Source organism: Oncorhynchus clarkii, chromosome 27 (assembly GCF_045791955.1).
Source record: "Oncorhynchus clarkii lewisi isolate Uvic-CL-2024 chromosome 27, UVic_Ocla_1.0, whole genome shotgun sequence".
Lineage (NCBI taxonomy): Eukaryota > Metazoa > Chordata > Actinopteri > Salmoniformes > Salmonidae > Oncorhynchus > Oncorhynchus clarkii.
The window spans coordinates 13,019,248-13,042,314 of record NC_092173.1 but is presented as its reverse complement, the minus strand read 5'-3'; the positions used below and the strand labels follow the sequence as shown (position 1 = coordinate 13,042,314).

At 48.9% G+C, this 23,067-nt stretch overlaps 1 protein-coding gene across 2 annotated transcripts in view; it reads right to left on the bottom strand.

Moving 5' to 3' along the window:
* Positions 1 to 442: 442 nt before the first annotated feature.
* LOC139386269 (PTB-containing, cubilin and LRP1-interacting protein-like) overlaps positions 443 to 23,067 on the bottom strand; it is a 52,518-nt gene continuing 29,893 nt past the window's right edge. Inside the window, exons 3-4 of one of the 2 annotated variants that reach the window (XR_011629025.1) lie at positions 1,849 to 2,868; positions 443 to 1,404 (exon numbers count right to left, since the gene is read on the bottom strand). Coding sequence is in view for 1 of the 2 variants with exons in the window: in XM_071131766.1 (XP_070987867.1) it covers positions 2,371 to 2,868 (498 nt within the window). In the remaining variant the exon portion in view is untranslated. Of the gene's footprint in view, positions 2,869 to 23,067 lie in introns of both variants that reach the window. The other variant, XM_071131766.1, reaches the window with a different exon arrangement.

Here is a 23,067-nt window from a genome sequence, read left to right as displayed (position 1 = left end):
GTGTCAGTTTGTCACTTTCACAAGGTTGTGCCTTAACAACTAAGAAATCATTTTTCACTTCTCTCAATGACTTTTTCACTTCTCTCTTGCGATGTTGCACCTCTGGGTTTAGAAGCTCTGTGATGATAGCCAACGGTATAAGCACCCGAGTTATGGGAATAGCTTGAGACCGATGTGGGCACCAAAATGGCTGCCACACATGGCTTGTGGTTGAGAAGAGCTTTGCGTAAGAAATGGAGACAAATACAATTATTGCTAGGACTGGAGCAAACCTCTGGCTGTAATACTGTTTGTGTACACAAACCTAATACATAAACAGCCCTTGAAATTCACCCGATTCCTAGTACTGTTGAGAAACATTTGATATGGAGGCAAAGCATCACAGCCAACCTGAATCAACATGAAAGTTTTTGTAACAAAAAAGAGACTTCCTCAAATTCAGTCAGTCTTGGTAAATAGTTTATATGTGATGCCTTCTTTATCTTTGCAAATTCTGTATAGAAAACACTTATGGTAACATTTCCAGACATTTAAAGCACGTCTGAGCCTTCAGACAAGACATGACACAGTAATCTACAGCTTTATAAACATTCCCTCCTCCTGTCATCCTGGCATTTCAAGCCCTGTGTCCCGGGCTCACACACCCTCTCAACAGCCAGTTCTATGTAACACATACATATTCACAATTTACTTTAAAACATTGGTGCTGTCTTTGATGTTCCCGTTGTTTATTTAAAATAGCTATCAACATTTACTGCTGTAATATTTGGAAACAGATATTTTTTTTTTTTGTATTTACATAAGCTTATTGAATGAGTTTCAAATACAATGTATATATTTATATATGTATGTACTGACCAGAGCCATCTTAATAAAATCTGCTTCAGTCACAACAGAAAAAATACATGACCCACCCACTGTGAGTACCAGTCCATTCAAAAGAGTCTTGTTAGAAAAAGGGGTGGGAGGGGTGGAGCTCTTGTGTCGTGGAGGCTTCCAGTTGCCCCAGAATGGTCGCTCGTACCCTTCGACAGCACAGGGAAACTGAACTGTGTGTGTCTGTTCATGGACTCAACACGCACCCAGCCCACGAGACATAATTGTTCCCTTAAGGTGTCTGTACAGAAAACTGCCCTAGCCAACTGCACCTAATCCAGATAAAACTATGTAGAAGAAATGTACTAAAACAACAAAGTAACTAAAAGGTGTAAGGAGCTTGCAGCACAACATACCTATAATACATTCAGCACAGGCCAAGAGGCTTCAGGTATTCTTTATGGACGGCTATTTTTGGGGTCCTAGAACATCGGTTTCTGTGACTGTCACATTTACTTTCCCTTTTCATACAAAACAAAACAAAAAAATGTGTCAAATGGTCATATTCTTGTTTAAATTTAAAAAGCCCTGCAGAGCTTCCCAAAATGGATGCCACAAAGGCTGTGACAGGTTTTACACTTCTAGTTGGATTACTAGCCCATTATCGGTCATGCTCTCTCTCCTGACAATCCTTTTTCTTAGATCACACACACACACACATGCACGACTACACACACACACACACACACACACATGCACACGTTTGGGATTGCGGGACAGAGACCAGCCTTGGTATGTTAGAAGTGAGGCACAAAATCAAGAGACAAGACACAGCTAAAAGACTCACTTTTGGTATGCTTCCAAAAAAGGAATCAAAATGTGATCGATAAGAGATGACGCTCTTGTGGCTTAATAAATATGTCAAGACCTCCCACCTCCCGGCAACCTTCCACACATATATTAGAGTCAAGGCTTTCTCTTTATATCCCACATTTAACAGTGCTACAGGCATAACTCGTAACTCCATAGTGCTGTTGTTTTAAAGTCAGAACATGAGGCAGTGATCTGGGATTCCTAGGAAGTGATAGGGGCTTTTGATTGGGCGGGAAGGGGTGAGTAAGGGGCGCGCGGCGGGGTAAAGAGGCAGAGTCTCTCTGCACATTGCAGACAGACAGACGGACGGACAGACAGCAGCGTCGATTGGGAATGTCTTATAACCATTTTTCACTCATCTCTAATGGGCAGATCATGCGCTTCAATGGCTATCCAGATGTTTGAGGATCTATTTATCCAAAGAGGCAGTGCTAGTTTAGTTTGGCTTCCCCATATGTTTCATCTCTTGTGGTTCCTTTGTCCTCCTATTTTTCCCTTTTTAAAACTACGTCCTCGTCATTCTTTAGTCGGCGTTTGCGGTCTGTGCGTCAGTCAATTTGAGTTTTTTCCTTAAACCAGAGTAGAGTAAGAGAGACAGAGAGTAGAAAGAGTGCTCCGGCTGCACCTGTGCACCTCCCCTCACGGCTTGCGACCGGGGGAGGGGGACGGCAACCCTGGTGCTCAGCCATCCTCCTCGGGGGTGGAGTCATCTGGAGCGGAGTCCTCAGTGGCGAACTCGTCCGAGGAGCCGCTCTTGTGGATGCGTCCATCGCTGCGCATACTGTGGAAGGTCTTGCGGAAGGCTTCCATCATGGAGTGGGCCAGCTTCTTGGCCTCCAGCTTGCTCTCACACTCCACGGCGTGGCAGTCCATCTGGAAGGTCAGGTCGTCGTTGATCTCCCGGTAGATCCAGGCGAACACATTGGGGCTCGTGCAATGGTCCGCCGTACAGTAGGCGATGCGCGCCACCTGGTACGTGTCCATGGTGACCGAGGCCTCACCGCGCCCGTCCAGGTGGTGCAGTCGCACCTGGAAGGGGCGGATCTCCAGGAGGGAGTTGGCAGGGAGGTGCTCTTCCTGGGCTAGCGCACGGCGGTTCCACAGGCCCACCACTGACGACTCTGTGCAGCCCGACAGGAACTGGGTCCCTGAGATGGTCACCTTGCCCAGGTACGTCACCTGTGGAGAGAACGCAGAGAGAGAGAGGCTGTTAAACATCTGACAGCATCTAGTGGTACAAAACTATGACTGCCTATGTGGCTCAACTGGTAAAAGTGTAGGATTATCAATGCTAAGGTCATGGGTTCAATTCCTGTAGGGATCACATACACACATATTATAAGCAATGTACCCTTATGAATTCACTGTACTATAAGTGTCTGCTAAATGGCATATTATATACTAATCAACAAGAAACAAATATGTACACTCAGAATCATTCAGCCGAGTACTAGTTGCAAATCAATGGTTTTCTATTGGGACACCATTTGTAAGTCTCCAGACGTGATGAGAGGTTTGTCTTTTTGTATGTCATGTATGACATGCTGAGGAACGTGTGTGTTATTTTCCCAGACCTGAGAGTCTTCTTACGGCTGCAGCAGCCAGCCAACACTACAGAATACCATAGTAGTGACACACTACATACTGGGAGAGGCTACTACACTGTACTCTACTCTTGAGGGAGAGGGAGAGAGAAGAGAGAAAGAGAAGTGGGTGAGTGGGAGCGAGGAAAGGGGACAGTATAAAGGGTTAAGGGAGGGAGAGAGGGAGGGAAGTATAAAGGGTTGAGGGAGGGACGGAAAGAGAGGGGACAGTATAAAGGATTGAGGGAGGGAGGGACAGTATAAAGGTTTGATGGAGGGAGGGAGGGCAGTATAAAGGGTTGAGGGAGGCAGGGAGAGGGGATAGTATAAAGGATTGAGGGAGGGAGGGAAGGAGAGGGGACAGTATAAAGGGTTGAGGGAGGGAGGGAAGGAGAGGGAACAGTATAAAATGTTGAGGGGGGGATGGGGGACAGTATAAAGTGTTGAGGGAGGGAGGGAAGGATGGGGGACAGTATAAAGTGTTGAGGGAGGAAGGGGGGATGGGGGACAGTATAAAGTGTTGAGGGAGGCAGGGGGGGATGGGGGACAGTATAAAGTGTTGAGGGAGGGAGGGAGGGGGGATGGGGGACAGTATAAAGTGTTGAGGGAGGGAGGGGGGGATGGGGGACAGTATAAAGTGTTGAGGGAGGGAGGGAAGGAGAGGGGACAGTATAAAGTGTTGAGGGAGGGAGGGGGGGATGGGGGACAGTATAAAGGGTTGAGGGAGGGAGGGATGGGGGACAGTATAAAGGGTTGAGGGAGGGAGGGAGGGATGGGGGACAGTATAAAGGGTTGAGGGAGGGAGGGATGGGGACAGTATAAAGTGTTGAGGGAGGGAGGGAGGGATGGGGGACAGTATAAAGTGTTGAGGGAGGGGGGGGGGGTGGGGGACAGGATAAAGGGTTGAAGGAGGGAGGGAGGGAGGGATGGGGGACAGTATAAAGGGTTGAGGGAGGGAGGGATGGGGGACAGTATACAGTGTTGAGGGAGGGAGGGAGGGATGGGGGACAGTATAAAGTGTTGAGGGAGGGAGGGATGGGGGACAGTATAAAGTGTTGAGGGAGGGAGAGAAGGATGGGGGACTGTATAAAGTGTTGAGGGAGGGAGGGAGGGATGGGGGACAGTATAAAGTGTTGAGGGAGGGAGAGAAGGATGGGGGACAGTATAACGTGTTGAGGGAGGGAGGGAGAAGGGACAGTATAAAGGGTTGAGGGAGGGAGGGGATGAAGGAGAGGGGACAGTATGAAGTGTTGAGGGAGGGAGGGAAGGAAGGAGAGGGGACAGTATAAAGTGTTGAGGGAAGGGGGGGGGGGTGGGGGACAGTATAAAGTGTTGAGGGAGGGAGGGAAGGAGAGGGGACAGTATAAAGTGTTGAGGGAGGGAGGGAAGGAAGGAGAGGGGACAGTATAAAGTGTTGAGGGATGGAGGGAGGGATGGGGGACAGTATAAAGTGTTGAGGGAGGGATGTAAGGAGAGGGGACAGTATAACGTGTTGAGGGAGGGAGGGAAGGAAGGAGAGGGGAAAGTATAAAGTGTTGAGGGAGAGAGGGAGGGATGAGGGACAGTATAAAGGGTTGAGGGGGGGAGGGACAGTATAGAGTGTTGAATGAGGGAGAAGTGACAGTATAAAGTGTTGAGGGAGGGATGGGGGACAGTACAAAGGGTTGAGGGAGGGAGGGAGGGGAGACAGTATAAAGGGTTGAGGGAGGGAGGGAGGGAGGGGGGATGGGGGACAGTATAAAGTGTTGAGGGAGGGAGGGGGGGATGGGGGACAGTATAAAGTGTTGAGGGAGGGAGGGAAGGAGAGGGGACAGTATAAAGTGTTGAGGGAGGGAGGGGGGGATGGGGGAAAGTATAAAGGGTTGAGGGAGGGAGGGATGGGGGACAGTATAAAGGGTTGAGGGAGGGAGGGAGGGATGGGGGACAGTATAAAGGGTTGAGGGAGGGAGGGATGGGGGACAGTATAAAGTGTTGAGGGAGGGAGGGAGGGATGGGGGACAGTATAAAGTGTTGAGGGAGGGGGGGATGGGGGACAGGATAAAGGGTTGAAGGGAGGGAGGGAGGGATGGGGGACAGTATAAAGGGTTGAGGGAGGGAGGGATGGGGACAGTATATAGTGTTGAGGGAGGGAGGGAGGGATGGGGGACAGTACAAAGGGTTGAGGGAGGGAGGGAGGGGAGACAGTATAAAGGGTTGAGGGGTCAGAGGTTTGAGGGTAGGAGGGAGGGTTGAGGGGAGGGTATAAAGGTTTGAGTGAGGGAGGGAGGGAGGGAGGACAGTATAAAATGTTGAGGGAGGGAGAAGGGACAGTATAAAGGCTTGAGGGAGGGAGGGTGGACAGTATAAAGTGTTGAGGGAGGGAGAAGGGACAGTATAAAGGCTTGAGGGAGGGAGGGTGGACAGTATAAAGTGTTGAGGGAGGGTGGACAGTATAAAGGCTTGAGGGAGGGAGGGTGGACAGTATAAAGTGTTAAGGGAGGGAGAAGGGACAGTATAAAGGCTTGAGGGAGGGAGGGTGGACAGTATAAAGTGTTGAAGGAGGGAGAAGGGACAGTATAAAGGCTTGAGGGAGGGAGGGTGGACAGTATAAAGGGTTGAGGGAGGGAGAAGGGACAGTATAAAGGCTTGAGGGAGGGAGAAGGGACAGTGTAAAGTGTTGAGGGAGGGAGAAGGGACAGTATAAAGTGTTGAGGGAGGGAGGGTGGACAGTATGAAGGCTTGAGGGAGGGAGGGTGGACAGTGTAAAGTGTTGAGGGAGAAGGGACAGTATAAAGTGTTGACGGAGGGAGGGTGGACAGTATAAAGGCTTGAGGGAGGGAGGGTGGACAGTATAAAGTGTTGAGGGAAGGGGGGAGGGATGGGGGACAGTATAAAGTGTTGAGGGAGGGAGGGAAGGAGAGGGGACAGTATAAAGTGTTGAGGGAGGGAGGGGATGAAGGAGAGGGGACAGTATAAAGTGTTGAGGGAGGGAGGGATGTAAGGAGAGGGGACAGTATAACGTGTTGAGGGAGGGAGGGAAGGAAGGAGAGGGGACAGTATAAAGTGTTGAGGGAGAGAGGGAGGGATGAGGGACAGTATAAAGGGTTGAGGGGGGGAGGGACAGTATAAAGTGTTGAATGAGGGAGAAGGGACAGTATAAAGTGTTGAGGGAGGGATGGGGGACAGTACAAAGGGTTGAGGGAGGGAGGGAGGGGAGACAGTATAAAGGGTTGTGGGGTCAGAGGTTTGAGGGTAGGAGGGAAGGTTGAGGGGAGGGTATAAAGGTTTGAGTGAGGGAGGAAGGGAGGGAGGACAGTGTAAAGTGTTGAGGGAGGGAGAAGGGACAGTATAAAGGCTTGAGGGAGGGAGGGTGGACAGTATAAAGTGTTGAGGGAGGGAGAAGGGACAGTATAAAGGCTTGAGGGAGGGAGGGTGGACAGTATAAAGTGTTGAGGGAGGGTGGACAGTATAAAGGCTTGAGGGAGGGAGGGTGGACAGTATAAAGTGTTGAGGGAGGGAGAAGGGACAGTATAAAGGCTTGAGGGAGGGAGGGTGGACAGTATAAAGTGTTGAGGGAGGGAGAAGGGACAGTATAAAGGCTTGAGGGAGGGAGGGTGGACAGTATAAAGTGTTGAGGGAGGGAGAAGGGACAGTATAAAGGCTTGAGGGAGGGAGGGTGGACAGTATAAAGGGTTGAGGGAGGGAGAAGGGACAGTATAAAGGCTTGAGGGAGGGAGAAGGGACAGTGTAAAGTGTTGAGGGAGGGAGAAGGGACAGTATAAAGTGTTGAGGGTGGGAGGGTGGACAGTATAAAGGCTTGAGGGAGGGAGGGTGGACAGTATAAAGTGTTGAGGGAGGGTGGACAGTATAAAGGCTTGATGGAGGGAGGGTGGACAGTATAAAGTGTTGAGGGAGGGAGAAGGGACAGTATAAAGGCTTGAGGGAGGGAGGGTGGACAGTATAAAGGGTTGAGGGAGGGAGGGAGGGGAGACAGTATAAAGGGTTGAGGGGTCAGAGGTTTGAGGGTTAAGGGAGGGAGGGTAGGAGAGGGGACAGTATAATGGTTTGAGGGAGTGAGGGACAGTAGAAAGGGTTTAGAGAGGGAGGGAGAGGGGACAGTATAAAGGGTTGAGGGGGGGAGGGACAGTATAAAGTGTTGAATGAGGGAGAAGGGACAGTATAAAGTGTTGAGGGAGGGATGGGGGACAGTACAAAGGGTTGAGGGAGGGAGGGAGGGGAGACAGTATAAAGGGTTGAGGGGTCAGAGGTTTGAGGGTAGGAGGGAAGGTTGAGGGGAGGGTATAAAGGTTTGAGTGAGGGAGGAAGGGAGGGAGGACAGTGTAAAGTGTTGAGGGAGGGAGAAGGGACAGTATAAAGGCTTGAGGGAGGGAGGGTGGACAGTATAAAGTGTTGAGGGAGGGAGAAGGGACAGTATAAAGGCTTGAGGGAGGGAGGGTGGACAGTATAAAGTGTTGAGGGAGGGTGGACAGTATAAAGGCTTGAGGGAGGGAGGGTGGACAGTATAAAGTGTTGAGGGAGGGAGAAGGGACAGTATAAAGGCTTGAGGGAGGGAGGGTGGACAGTATAAAGTGTTGAGGGAGGGAGAAGGGACAGTATAAAGGCTTGAGGGAGGGAGGGTGGACAGTATAAAGTGTTGAGGGAGGGAGAAGGGACAGTATAAAGGCTTGAGGGAGGGAGGGTGGACAGTATAAAGGGTTGAGGGAGGGAGAAGGGACAGTATAAAGGCTTGAGGGAGGGAGAAGGGACAGTGTAAAGTGTTGAGGGAGGGAGAAGGGACAGTATAAAGTGTTGAGGGTGGGAGGGTGGACAGTATAAAGGCTTGAGGGAGGGAGGGTGGACAGTATAAAGTGTTGAGGGAGGGTGGACAGTATAAAGGCTTGATGGAGGGAGGGTGGACAGTATAAAGTGTTGAGGGAGGGAGAAGGGACAGTATAAAGGCTTGAGGGAGGGAGGGTGGACAGTATAAAGGGTTGAGGGAGGGAGGGAGGGGAGACAGTATAAAGGGTTGAGGGGTCAGAGGTTTGAGGGTTAAGGGAGGGAGGGTAGGAGAGGGGACAGTATAATGGTTTGAGGGAGTGAGGGACAGTAGAAAGGGTTTAGAGAGGGAGGGAGAGGGGACAGTATAAAGGGTTGAGGGAGGGAGGGAAGGAAGGAGAGGGGAAGGAAATAAAAGGTTTAGGGGGGGAGGAAGAGGGGACAGTATAAAGGGTTGAGGGGGGAGGGAAGGAGAGGGGACAGTATATAATGGTTTGAGGGAGGGAGGGAGAGTATAAAGTGTTGAGTGAGGGAGAAGGGACAGTATAAAGTGTGGAGGGAGGGAGGGGGGAGACAGTATAAAGGGTTGAGGGGTCAGAGGTTTGAGGGTAGGAGGGAGGGTTGAGGGGAGGGTATAAAGGTTTGAGGGAGGGAGGGAGGGAGGGAGGGAGGGAGGGAGGGAGGGAGGGAGGGAGGGAGGGAGGGAGGGAGGGCGGGAGGGAGGGAGGGAGGGAGGACAGTATAAAGTGTTGAGGGAGGGAGAAGGGACAGTATAAAGGCTTGAGGGAGGGAGGGTGGACAGTATAAAGTGTTGAGGGAGGGAGAAGGGACAGTATAAAGGCTTGAGGGAGGGAGGGTGGACAGTATAAAGGGTTGAGGGAGGGAGAAGGGACAGTATAAAGGCTTGAGGGAGGGAGAAGGGACAGTATAAAGTGTTGAGGGAGGGAGAAGGGACAGTTTAAAGTGTTGAGGGAGGGAGAAGGGACAGTATAAAGGCTTGAGGGAGGGAGAAGGGACAGTATAAAGTGTTGAAGGAGGGAGAAGGGACAGTGTAAAGTGTTGAGGGAGGGAGAAGGGACAGTATAAAGTGTTGAGGGAGGGAGGGTGGACAGTATAAACGCTTGAGGGAGGGAGGGGGGACAGTATAAAGTGTTGAGGGAGGGTGGACAGTATAAAGGCTTGATGGAGGGAGGGTGGACAGTATAAAGTGTTGAGGGAGGGAGAAGGGACAGTATAAAGGCTTGAGGGAGGGAGAAGGGACAGTGTAAAGTGTTGAGGGAGAAGGGACAGTATAAAGTGTTGACGGAGGGAGGGTGGACAGTATAAAGGCTTGAGGGACGTAGGGTGGACAGTATAAAGTGTTGAGGGAGGGTGGACCGTATAAAGGCTTGAGGGAGGGAGGGTGGACAGTATAAAGTGTTGAGGGAGGGAGAACGGACAGTATAAAGGCTTGAGGGAGGGAGGGTGGACAGTATAAAGTGTTGAGGGAGGGTGGACAGTATAAAGGCTCGAGGGAGGGAGGGTGGACAGTATAAAGTGTTGAGGGAGGGAAGGTGGATAGTATAAAGACTTGAGGGAGGGTGGACAGTATAAAGGGTTGAGGGGGGAGGGAAGGAGAGGGGACAGTATATAATGGTTTGAGGGAGGGAGGGAGAGTATAAAGTGTTGAGTGAGGGAGAAGGGACAGTGTAAAGTGTGGAGGGAGGGAGGGGGGAGACAGTATAAAGGGTTGAGGGGTCAGAGGTTTGAGGGTAGGAGGGAGGGTTGAGGGGAGGGTATAAAGGTTTGAGGGAGGGAGGGAGGGAGGGAGGGAGGGAGGGAGGGAGGGAGGGAGGGAGGGAGGGAGGACAGTATAAAGTGTTGAGGGAGGGAGAAGGGACAGTATAAAGGCTTGAGGGAGGGAGGGTGGACAGTATAAAGTGTTGAGGGAGGGAGAAGGGACAGTATAAAGGCTTGAGGGAGGGAGGGTGGACAGTATAAAGGGTTGAGGGAGGGAGAAGGGACAGTATAAAGGCTTGAGGGAGGGAGAAGGGACAGTATAAAGTGTTGAGGGAGGGAGAAGGGACAGTGTAAAGTGTTGAGGGAGGGAGAAGGGACAGTATAAAGTGTTGAGGGAGGGAGGGTGGACAGTATAAACGCTTGAGGGAGGGAGGGGGGACAGTATAAAGTGTTGAGGGAGGGTGGACAGTATAAAGGCTTGATGGAGGGAGGGTGGACAGTATAAAGTGTTGAGGGAGGGAGAAGGGACAGTATAAAGGCTTGAGGGAGGGAGAAGGGACAGTGTAAAGTGTTGAGGGAGAAGGGACAGTATAAAGTGTTGACGGAGGGAGGGTGGACAGTATAAAGGCTTGAGGGAGGGAGGGTGGACAGTATAAAGTGTTGAGGGAGGGTGGACCGTATAAAGGCTTGAGGGAGGGAGGGTGGACAGTATAAAGTGTTGAGGGAGGGAGGGTGGATAGTATAAAGACTTGAGGGAGGGTGGACAGTATAAAGGGTTGAGGGAGGGTGGACAGTATAAAGTGTTGAGGGAGGGTGGACAGTATAAAGGGTTGAGGGAGGGTGGACAGTATAAAGTGTTGAGGGAGGGAGAAGGGACAGTATAAAGTGTTGAGGGAGGGTGGACAGTATAAAGTGTTGAGGGAGGGTGGACAGTATAAAGTGTTGAGGGAGGGTGGACAGTATAAAGTGTTGAGGGAGGGAGAAGGGACAGTATAAAGGCTTGAGGGAGGGAGGGTGGACAGTATAAAGGGTTGAGGGAGGGTGGACAGTATAAAGTGTTGAGGGAGGGTGGACAGTATAAAGGCTTGAGGGAGGGAGGGTGGACAGTATAAAGTGTTGAGGGAGGGTGGACAGTATAAAGTGTTGAGGGAGGGTGGACAGTATAAAGGCTTGAGGGAGGGTGGACAGTATAAAGTGTTGAGGGAGGGTGGACAGTATAAAGGCTTGAGGGAGGGAGGGTGGACAGTATAAAGGGTTGAGGGAGGGTGGACAGTATAAAGTGTTGAGGGAGGGTGGACAGTATAAAGGCTTGAGGGAGGGAGGGTGGACAGTATAAAGGCTTGAGGGAGGGTGGACAGTATAAAGTGTTGAGGGAGGGTGGACAGTATAAAGGCTTGAGGGAGGGAGGGTGGACAGTATAAAGGGTTGAGGGAGGGTGGACAGTATAAAGTGTTGAGGGAGGGTGGACAGTATAAAGTGTTGAGGGAGGGTGGACAGTATAAAGTGTTGAGGGAGGGTGGACAGTATAAAGGCTTGAGGGAGGGAGGGTGGACAGTATAAAGGCTCGAGGGAGGGAGGGTGGACAGTATAAAGTGTTGAGGGAGGGAGAAGGGACAGTATAAATGCTTGAGGGAGGGAGGGTGGAGAGTATAAAGGGTTGAGGGAGGGAGGACAGTATAAAGGGTTGAGGGAGGGTGGACAGTATAAAGTGTTGAGGGAGAGTGGACAGTATAAAGTGTTGAGGGAGGGTGGACAGTATAAAGGCTTGAGGGAGGGTGGACAGTATAAAGGCTCGAGGGAGGGAGGGTGGACAGTATAAAGTGTTGAGGGAGGGAGAAGGGACAGTATAAAGGCTTGAGGGAGGGAGGGTGGACAGTATAAAGTGTTGAGGGAGGGTGGACAGTATAAAGGGTTGAGGGAGGGTGGACAGTATAAAGTGTTGAGGGAGGGTGGACAGTATAAAGTGTTGAGGGAGGGTGGACAGTATAAAGTGTTGAGGGAGGGTGGACAGTATAAAGGGTTGAGGGAGGGAGAAGGGACAGTATAAAGGCTTGAGGGAGGGAGAAGGGACAGTATAAAGGCTTGAGGGAGGGAGGGTGGACAGTATAAAGTGTTGAGGGAGGGAGAAGGGACAGTATAAAGGCTTGAGGGAGGGAGGGTGGACAGTATAAAGTGTTGAGGGAGGGTGGACAGTATAAAGGGTTGAGGGAGGGTGGAGGGTGGAGGGTGGACAGTATAAAGTGTTGAGGGAGGGTGGACAGTATAAAGTGTTGAGGGAGGGTGGACATTATAAAGGCTTGAGGGAGGGAGGGTGGACAGTATAAAGTGTTGAGGGAGGGTGGACAGTATAAAGTGTTGAGGGAGGGTGGACAGTATAAAGGGAGGTAGGCCGAGGACAGAGAATATAAAGGTGTAAACCAGAGGGCTAGAGAAAGGTGAACTGAACACAGCCTAGTTTCTCAGTGGGAGCGGGTCCAGCCCAGGCCTTGGTCCAGCAGGCACAATGGCTGACTTGAGAGCTCTCTCTCAATTCAATTCAAAGGGCTTTATTCAATTCAAAGGGCTTCATTCAATTCAAAGGGCTTTCACTCTCTCTCTCTCTCTCTACATGGTGCACTTTATGACTTAATAAAAATACACAGGGGAGGTGCCTGGTGGGAGTAAAGCACTTGCAGACTTTCTCCTCTCAGTATTGGTTTACAGGGATGGGGGCATCGAGCGATGGAAGGGGGTTGGGGTTCACTCCATGTGGCCTCCTGACTCCATTCCCTCACTTCCTCAGCTATGTGTGTAACGTATTAAATATCAGCAAGCAGGTCATGAAGAAAATGAAAAAGTTAAAGACCAATCTCCTTTCCACCTCATTTATCACCTGATTTACTTAACAAAAGGTTCATAGGTGGTCCAGGTATGACATGATATGGCACAAGTGTGTGCGGGGGGCTTTCCTCTTTGTTCTATTTTTGCACCTCTATGGTTCTCACAAGCAAGGGGGAGGCCAGTGACATCAGAGTAAGCACATCAGACCCACCCCTTGATGGTCCAACTCTTGAAGTTTGCAATTTTGCTCAGAACGTCTTTTTTTATTTCCCTTAAGTGTGTGAACATTATTGCATTTGTACATGAGGATATTGTTTTTCAACTGGAAAAGCTCAGAAATAGCTGGGGTATTTCTTTAAAAGCATAAAATATGACATCAGAAGGCATTGTACATCTCTAGGGGGGGGGAGAAAATATAACTTTTGTGACTTTTGTCTGGCCGTTTTTTCTTCCCTCTGGAAGTTTTGTTTAGTCTGTGACCACAAGGTCTATATCTGTCCCCTCTCTCAGTCTCTCTCTCCCTCTCACCCTTCATCCCTCCATCTATCCATCCCTCCCGCCCTCTCTCCTTCCTTCCCATTTACACACTTTTTTCCCCAGTCCCAGTCATTCCATCCACAAACTATTAAAACCCTGTAGTGGTGAAGCCTGGGAGAACAGAGGACAGAGGACGGTCTTCAGGCTGGCTGGCTGGTGTGGGAAACACTAATCCCCACCACATCACACCACAGAGAGCCCAGCCAATAGAGTAACCACAGCCAGAGCCAAGGCAGACCAGGATCCCTTTACATCCACAGTCCTGTCTGCCACCAACATGACCAACTGAACCACTCTGTAGACTTGGAGAGAAGGGGAAGGACAGAGAGAAGGGGCAAGAAAGCAAGCAAGAGAGAGAGCGAAAGAGAGAGAAGGGGACAGAGAGCAACCCAGTGAGTAAGCGAGACAAAGACAGAGCAAGCGAAACGGAGCGAGAGGGAGACAGAGCAAGCGAGACGGAGAGAGAGGGAGACAGAGCAAGCGAGACAGAGAGAGAGGGAGACAGAGCAAGCGAGACGGAGAGAGAGGGAGACAGAGCAAGCGAGACGGAGAGAGAGGGAGACAGAGCAAGCGAGACGGAGAGAGAGGGAGACAGAGCAAGCGAGACGGAGAGAGAGGGAGACAGAGCAAGCGAGACGGAGAGAGAGGGAGACAGAGCAAGCGAGATGGAGAGAGAGGGAGACAGAGCAAGCGAGACAGAGAGAGAGGGAGACAGAGCAAGCGAGACGGAGAGAGAGGGAGACAGAGCAAGCGAGACGGAGAGAGAGGGAGACAGAGCAAGCGAAACAGAGAGAGAGGGAGACAGAGAGGGCAGGAAAAAAAGAGAAAACAGGCAAGCAAGAGAGAGTGAGTAACAGAAACAGAGAGAGAAAACGAGAGTACAGAGAGAATCCTGGTCGCTCGACCCAGCTGCAGCAGCCTCAACCTAAGCATCAGGCGGCATGGTTGTCATCAGGGGGCAACCGCCACGTTTCTCCCCCGAAGCTTCTCCAGCAGATTCATCATGGTGAAAACCTCTGGAGCACCCCCAGTTGCCAGGCGGTTAGCCAACCGACCACACTGACACCCCGCTCTCAGCCAACTGACATCCACTGACATACACCCACCAGGATATTCACAGTGGAAATACAGTATAAATCAAGCAATAATTAATTGTTATGGTCTTTTGAGGGAATTATTAAATGTTTCCTTTATTTTTTTATCTACTTAGTAGTTGAGTGCGGGCTGGCAAGGATGGCCTGTGGATGGCCTATGTACTGGATATATAGACATCTTACTATTAGACTGCACAAATCTTTGGATGAAGGCTTGATGCCAATAATGCATGTTAAAAAGTAATAATTGAAATCTACCTTAGCATTCAAATCCAATATATGTGTCTGTTAGATCTATCTGTCCAACTCAATTCTCTGACATTATCCCCACTCACACTGTCCCCGCTGTCACCTAACGTCCCATCTGTCCCCATGCCAGGAAGGTCGTACTCTGCTCTGTGTCAGGCAGCTCTGGCAGCTCTGGGAGTGGCTATGCGTCAGCAGGGACAACTGGCCCATTCCAGAGGCTCCTGGTATACCGGTTGTACTGGGTGACCAGTTAACACACCTCACCACACGCATGCACGTGCGTATGCATAAACACACACACATGGGCATACACACAAACACACATGCATACACACACGTGCTCACACACGTGTGCACACACACATACACGGTGTGGGAGGTGTTTGGGGTTGCTACAGAGGAACAGAGGCCGCCTCTCTTCCTCCGAGGTTGGCGCTCCACAAAAAGTCCCTCACTCCTCAGTCTCACTCATCGGTCTCAAAGCCCCTCATTGACAGCAATTCTCTTTGGTCTTTGTAATATCACACAGACTAAACATGTTTGCTCTAATACGACTGAAGGGAAAAAGGGCAGGGATGGGAAGGGCTAGGTAGGTAGGTAGGTAGGTAGGGGTAGGTAGGTAGGTAGGTAGGTAGGTAGGTAGGTAGGTAGGTAGGTAGGTAGGTAGGTAGGTAGGTAGGTAGGTAGGTAGGACTGCCAAAGGTCCGGACAACAGGCCCTCCGATTTGACACACTAAACTCTATCTTAAAAGTAGTTGTTGAACCAGGCGAGGCAGTCATTTGAGAAACCAAGGCTGTTGAGTCTGCCGATCTGAATGCGGTGATTGACAGAGTCGAAAGCCTTGGCCAGGTCGATGAAGATGGCTGCATTTTATTGTATTTTATTGATGGCGGTCATGATATTGTTTAGGACCTTGAGCGTGGCTGAGGTGCACCCATGACCCGCTCAGAAACCAGATTGCATAGCGGAGAAAGTACGGTGCGATTCGAAATGGTCGGTGATCTGTTTGTTAACTTGGCTTTCGAAGACTTTAGAAAGGCAGGGTATTATAGGTATAGGTCTGTAACAGTTTGGGTCTAGAGTCTCTCCCCCTGTGAAGAGGGGGATGACTGCAGCAGCTTTCCAATCTTTAGGGATCTCAGACGATACGAAAGAGAGGTTGAACAGACTAGTAATAGGGGTTGAAACAATTGTGGCGGATAATTTTAGAAAGAGAGGGTCCAGATTGTCTAGCCCAGCTGATTTGTAGGGGTCCATATTTTGCAGCTCTTTTAGAACATCAGCTATCTGGATATGGGTGAATGAGAAATGGGGAGGCTTGGAGAAGTTGCTGTGGGAGGTGCAGAGCTGTTGACCGGGGTAGGGGTAGCCAGGTGGAAAGCATGGCCAGACGTAGAAAAATGCTTATTGAAATTCATCGGTGACAGTGTTTCCTAGCCTAGCAGAGGGCAGCTGGGAGAAGAATAAGGAGGAGGTGACCTTATTCTCCATGGACTCCAGTGTCCCAGAACTTTTTGGAGGATGCAAATTTCTTTTTGAAGCCTTTGCTTTCCTAACTGACTGTGTATATTGGTTCCTAACTTCCCTGAAAAGTTGCATATTGCAGGGGCTATTCGATGCTAATGTAGTACGCCACAGGATGTTTCTGTGTTGGTCAAGAGCAGTCAGGTCTGGAGTGAACCAAGGGCTATATCTGTTCTTAGTTCAATTTTTTTTGAATGGGGCATGCGTATTTAAGATGGGTGAGGAAAGCACTTTTAAAGAATAACCAGGCATCCTCTACTGACGGAATGAGGTTAATATCCTTCCAGGATACGCGGGCCAGGTCGATTAGAAAGGCCTGCTCGCTGAAGTGTTTTATGGAGCGTTTGACAGTGATGAGGGGTGGTTGTTTGACTGCGGACCCATTACGGACGCAGGCAATGAGGCAGTGATCGCTGAGATCCTGGTTGAAGACAGCAGAGGTGTATTTAGAGTGCAGGTTGGTCAGGATGATATCTATGAGGGTGCCCGTGTTTACGGATTTAGAGTTGTACCTGGTAGGTTCCTTGAAAATTTGTGTGACATGAGGGCATCTAGCTTAGATTGTAGGCTAAGCATATCCCAGTTAAATGGGGGGCAATTCATTCACATATGGTGTCCAGGGCACAGCTGGGGACTGAGGGGGGTCTATAAAAGGCGGCAACAGTGAGATACTTATTACTGGAAAGGTGGATTTTTAAAAGTAGAAGCTCAAACTGTTTGGGCACAGACCTGGATAGCATGACAGAGGACTCAACTATTTGCCAGTTCACTTCAACTATTTTGTGGACCGAGTCCTCTTCGCATTCACTCCTTTAGAGTTTTCACACTGCAACAAATAAAAATTGCCTGAAAGGAACCAAGTGTGAAAACACCCTTAGAGACTCTGTAGAGTGGGACAACTATACACAGGAATTGAGGTACTGGGGATTGATAATCTTATATAGATTAAATTAGCCTGGGTGCCAGTCTGTTTCTGCTCAAGGCTACTTCCTTGTCGTGGTCATACCAGAGAATGACAAGTTGTCTGCAGCAATAGACTAGACCCAGGCTAAAATAAGAACAGTTACAGGTATGTACTGTATGTGAAGTTTGTACAGGTGGGTTTGTCCCAGGGCTATAGTATCAGCATGGAGGGGAGTGTGTGTGTGTGTATGTTTCAGTCAGAGACAAAGGTCATTTTAAACTGACTCCTGAAAAGAATCTCACTGTGCATTTGTGGCCTCACCATGACAACTTTACAGCAGTCTGTGTTCATGTCTGGTGTAAACGTTTGAAAACAGGAGGAAATGCTTCCTCTCTTTTTCTCCTCTGATGATTTACAGGGATGAAATAATGGGGGGGTGACAGTCCTCATCTGGGAAACTGGAATGTTAGAGCAGTGTGTGTGTTTGTGTGTGTGTGTGTGTGTGTGTGTGTGTGTGTGTGTGTGTGTGTGTGTGTGTGTGTGTGTGTGTGTGTGTGTGTGTGTGTGTGTGTGTGTGTGTGTGTGAAAGCTCAGCCCACCTGAAGGTGGGTCAGATACCTTCCTGTATACTTTGATACACACACGAATGCACCCGTATGCACACACACACTCACATACATACAACATCAACACACACACGTCAGTGCTCAAAAGAATCTCACAGGCAAACACCAGAAAGCAGGTGGGTAGGGGTTTCACATGGGTCTAATCTATTAATCATACAGACAGTTAGTAATCTACCCTGATGTACTCCTTCTCAGGAGAGAGGCTCGGAAACTCCTCATAGACCCCATAGACAGACAGAAAGAAAGCCAGACAGACGGTAGGCATTGGCGGTATACCATATGTACTGTATACCGGGGTATTTGGAAAAAGCCACGGGATGGTTTTTCAATCCTGTCAATACTATTTTAGTTTTTTTATACTTTTGAATATTTGTAGCTACTTTTAAAAACCTGCAGTCAATTTGCACATTAAATTAGGAGATAAAGAAGATTGCGTTCCTCATTTCACCTGACAGATCATTTTTAATTATGAAGTTTACCGGTAGTCCCCAGTCACGTGGTGTTTGTTTACAAGTGCACAATGACAAGAGACAAGAGACCGGAGCCTTGTGAGTCAATTACTGTTGTGCAGCACGGGACAGCTGATGTAGTTCAAGTATGGAATTCACAAATAAATGTTTGCCTGCTAGATATCTAGATATCTTATAACGATTAAGAAGTTAAGTTAAAATGTGCTGAATGCTCTGCAGTTGTTCATTTGGTTTACTAATTTAGTAGCTACTATATCTAGCTAGGTGGTTAGCTTCTTCCAAAATCAAGCCTTGCTTAGTAACAGCAGATAATCCCCTCCTGGATCAAGAGCCTTGCTGGCTAATATTTGTTTTGTGCTCGCAGAAAACTCTGAGCAGCATTTTTCAGTTACTTGTATAACTTTATGAGCTGGGATGTCTGTCCTGCAAATAGTTTAAGTCAGAGACAGTATAAAATGTTCGCAATGCGCTTGTTAGCATTTAGTTAGCATTCTCTGTGGGATTTTACAAGTTCTTGTTAGCATTGCTAACCTCTGGATTACAGAGGCTTAGGGGGGTTTGAAAATAGTGGCCCTTGTGTTCAATGCCATTATTACCGAATATCCCGGAATGGTACAAGGTCTGTGTGAAGGTATGACAGTCTGGATTCTGCCCAAGCCGAACGGATGGACAGACAGACAGTGGCTGCATTCTCTACCTTTTTACACTAATACACACACAGATTTACAACTCAATCCTCTCTCTGTGTGTCTCAATGACGACCCAGCGGGGGTGTCAGAGACAAGGGGTCCGGGCTTGTCAGTCTGTCTGCTAGAGGGATTGATACCTCCTCAAGTGTAATGATATGATGATCTGTGTGTGTGTGTGTGTGTGTCTGTGTGTGTGTGTGTGTGTGTGTGTGTGTGTGTGTGTGTTTGTGCATGCATATAGCGTGAGCCGTATAGTGTGTGCATACTTGTGTGTGTGCGAGTGCGTGTGTGCGTGTATGTGTGTGTGTGTGCGTGCGTGCGTGCATGCATATAGCGTGTGTTGTATACTGTAGTGTCTGCATGATTCTGTGTGTGTGTGTGTGTGTGTGTCGTCTTTGACGAGCTGATGATAACTCATCTCAGTTCCCGTTTGTGTGCTGCAGCCTCGCAGTCTGACTGGTGGCCAGGGGGCCTAAATCATGCAGCCTGGGCTCTACATAGCTTCACAGTCTGCACAGATTCCTCTCATTTCTCCCCATGTGTTTCCCCCAGCCCAGCCTCCCCTCCCTCCTCCTGCCTTCCCTCCATAGCTAATTGCTAACAGTGCCAAGCACTGATCCTGATGAAGGCAGCATATTGGTTCCATCTGAACATTCTGAACACAGGGACCAGAAAAAAGACCAGGGAAAGCCAAAGCCTTGAGGGCCCGAGGCAGAGGAATGCCAGAGAGCCAGAGAGGATCACTCATATACAGACGGGCGGACTGACACAAGGATAGGCATACAGACAGAGCAGACTCACAGACAGAGAGAGGCAGACAGGCAGGCTATGAGGCACAGGAACAGTGGGTTGGTGCCTATAACAGAGTTAAAGCATGGATATGAAGAGGGGACTGTGAAGAGAGGAGGGAGATGTGGAGCGATAGTGTGGCAGCAGTCATGTGGGTGACTGACGAGGGAGGGGTACAGAATAGTAGAGTAGGAGAGTCAGGGGTTGCATTGTACAAGGTAGGGGAGTCAGGTGGGACAAGAAATAGATGGGGGGATAGGGCGAGAGGTGCTCAGATTGGGGGAGAGGGGGAGAGGCGCTCAGATCTAAGAGCACATTGCCCTACCTCCAATCCTAACCTTAACCTTTAGGGGGTTCAAATAATATCTGACCCTGTATCAGTGGTTAGGTTAGGACCTGATAGGTACTGAATACACATATGATTCCTGCTAGCTAAAGACACATGACATTGCTGTAGTTGGTTAGGCCTGCAGAGAGTTGTGCTGTGAGACAGACATTCAGAGCGAGAGAGAGAGAGAACATGGTTAAACATTAGCTTGTGTGGATAAACATGTGGCCACAATTACCAGCACTGGGATTATGGAGGATACTCTCTCTCTCTGTCCCTCTTACACACTCTCTCTAGACTCTCTTTTCCTCTCTCCATATCCATTTTTTTCTTGTTTTTACTCAGTATCTTTCACCCGGTCTCTCGTACAAGAATGCACACACACACACACACACACACACACACACACACACACACACACACACACACACACACACACACACACACACACACACACCACACACACGCACACACACACACACACACACAAGCACGTTGATCACACACACACACACTTTACAAAAGCCAAAGCTGTACCATGACTGTGAAATAATCTTTGTCATTTCTTCCTGTTGAATCACCAGAAAAAGACCTAACTCATCACCTGAACACAGCACATTATGAGTAACCAACACATAGTAGAGACCAGCGAGAAGTGAGAAGGACCAAAAGAGGGAGAAAAGAGGTGGTGGTAGAGAGAAAGAGAGGGAGAAAGAGAAAGAGAGGGAGAAAGAGAGAGAGAGAGAGAGAGAGATAGAGAGAGAGAGAGAGAGAGAGAGAGAGAGAAAGAGAGAGAGAGAGAGAGAGAGAGAGAGAGAGAGAGAGAGAGAGAGAGAGAGAGAGAGAGAGAGAGAGAGAGAGAGAGAGAGAGAGAGAGAGAGAGAGAGAAAGAGAGAGAGAGAGAGAGCGGCCACGGGGTCAAGAGCAAACATCCGCAGATCAGCTTTCCTAAACCCAACAGGGAGACAGACACTGACAGGAACATCCTGGCTCTTTCTCTCCTCTCCTTTCCAGTCTCCTCCTGGCCCAGACAGAGGGTAGGTGCGGGGTAGGAGGTGGGTCAGAGGGAGGTGGGTCGAGTGAATGGAGGTGGGGTGGTTATCTCCGTGTGTGTGTGTGTGTGTGTGTGTGTGTGTGTGTGTGTGTGTGTGTGTGTGTGTGTGGGACACATCCAGCAGCTGCATTCCCCCCTCCTCTGTGCATCTCCCGCTCTCCCTCTCTCTCCCAGACTGTTTACTGAATGGAGACGCACAGCTGGTGTGTGTATCAGAGGGGAGAACAGAGGAGATGAGAAGAGATAAGATGAGAAAGAGTGAAGGACACAAGTCCAGCTGGAGAAGTGGAGTTTTGGGAACGGTCTGTGATGTTCAGGTACTTGTGTTGGGAACACTTCTCATAAACACACTGCACTTTTCCCTGGATGCATTCCAAATCTAGGCTAACTCACATACCATACTGAGGACTGACAACACAGGAGGCTGCTGAGGGGAGGACGGCTCATAATAATGACTGGAACGGAGCGAATGGAATGGCTTCAAACACCTGGAAACCATGTGTTTGATGTATTTGATACCATTCCACCTATTCCACTCCAGCCATTATCACGAGCCAGTCCTCCCCAATTAAGGTGTGACCAACCTCCGGTGACTGACAGAGAGAGGGAGCCATGTCTATAAAATCAAAACACGCCACGACAGCCCTGGTTTAGCTACTCTAGTAGAAAGCCTTACCTGTATTGGCATTGTAGTTTTTGAAAATGTACTGGGTCGTACTGGTCTTATTTGGGATACTAGCGTTGTATCTGTGTCCAAAATGTCTCCCAATTCCCTACAGAACACAATCATGAAGCTATGGCCAAAAGCAATGTGTTACATTGCCATCGGAAAGTATTCAGACCCCTTGACTTTTTCCACATTTTGTTACATTACAACCTTATTCTAAAATGGATAACAAAATATTAAAACGATAGCAATATACTCACAATACCTCATAATGACAAAGTGGAAAAAGGTTTTAGAAATTTTAGCAAATGTATTAAACATAAAAAACTGAAATACCTTAGTCACATAAGTATTCAGACCCTTTGCTATGAGACTCGAAATTGAACTCAGGTGCATCCTTTTTCCATTGATCAGCCTTGAGATGTTTCTACAACTTGAATGGAGTCCACCTGTGGTAAATTTAATTGATTGGATATTTGGAAAGGCACACACCTGTCTATATAAGGTCCCACATTTGACAGAGCATGTCAGAGCAAAAACCAAGCCATGAGGTCGAATGAATTGTCAGTAGAGCTACGCGACAGGATTGTGTCGAGGCACAGCATTTCTGCTGCATTGAAGGTCCCCAAAAACACAGTGGCCTCCATCATTCTTAAATGAAAGAAGTTTGAAAGCACCAAGACTCTTCCTAGAGCTGGCTGCCCGGCCAAACTGAGCAATGGAGGAGAAGGGTCTTGGTAAGGGAGGTGACCAAGAACCCGATAGCCACTCTGACAGAGCTCCAGGGTTCCTCTGTGGAGATGGGAGAACCTTCCAGAAGGACAACCATCTCTGCAGCACTCCACCAATCAGGACTTTATGGTAGAGGGACCAGACCATGAGAAACAAGATTCAAGTCTTTGGCCTGAATGCCAAGCATCACGTCTAGAGGAAACGATGAAGCACGGTGGTGGCAGCATTATGCTGTGGGGATGTTTTTCCAGCGACAGGGACTGGGAGACTATCCAGGATCGAGGCAAAGATGAACAGAGCAAAGTACAAAGAGATCCTTGATGAAAACCTACTCCAGAGTGCTCAGGACCTCAGACTGGGATGAAGGTTCATCTTCCAACAGGACAACAACCATAAGTACACAGCTAAGACAATGCAGGAGTGGCTTTGGGAAAAGTCTCTGAATGTCCTTCAGTGGCCCAGCCAGAGCCTGGACTTGAACCCGATTGAACATCTCTGGAGAGACCTGAAAATAGCTGTGCAGAGACACTCCCCATCCAACCTGACAGACCTTGAGAGGATCTGCAGAGAAGAATGGGAGAAACTCCCTTAATACTGTGTGCAAAGCTTGTAGCATCATACCCAAGAAGACTCAAGGCTGTAATCGCTGCTGCCAAAGGTGCTTCAACAAAGTACTGAGTAAAGGGTCTGAATACTTATGTACATGTGATATTTCATTTTTTTCATTTTTTTTTATAAATTAGCAAACATTTCTAAAAACTGTTTTTGCTTTGTCATTGTGGGTATTGTGAGTAGATTTGATGATATTTGTAAAAAAAAATATATATATTCTAGTAT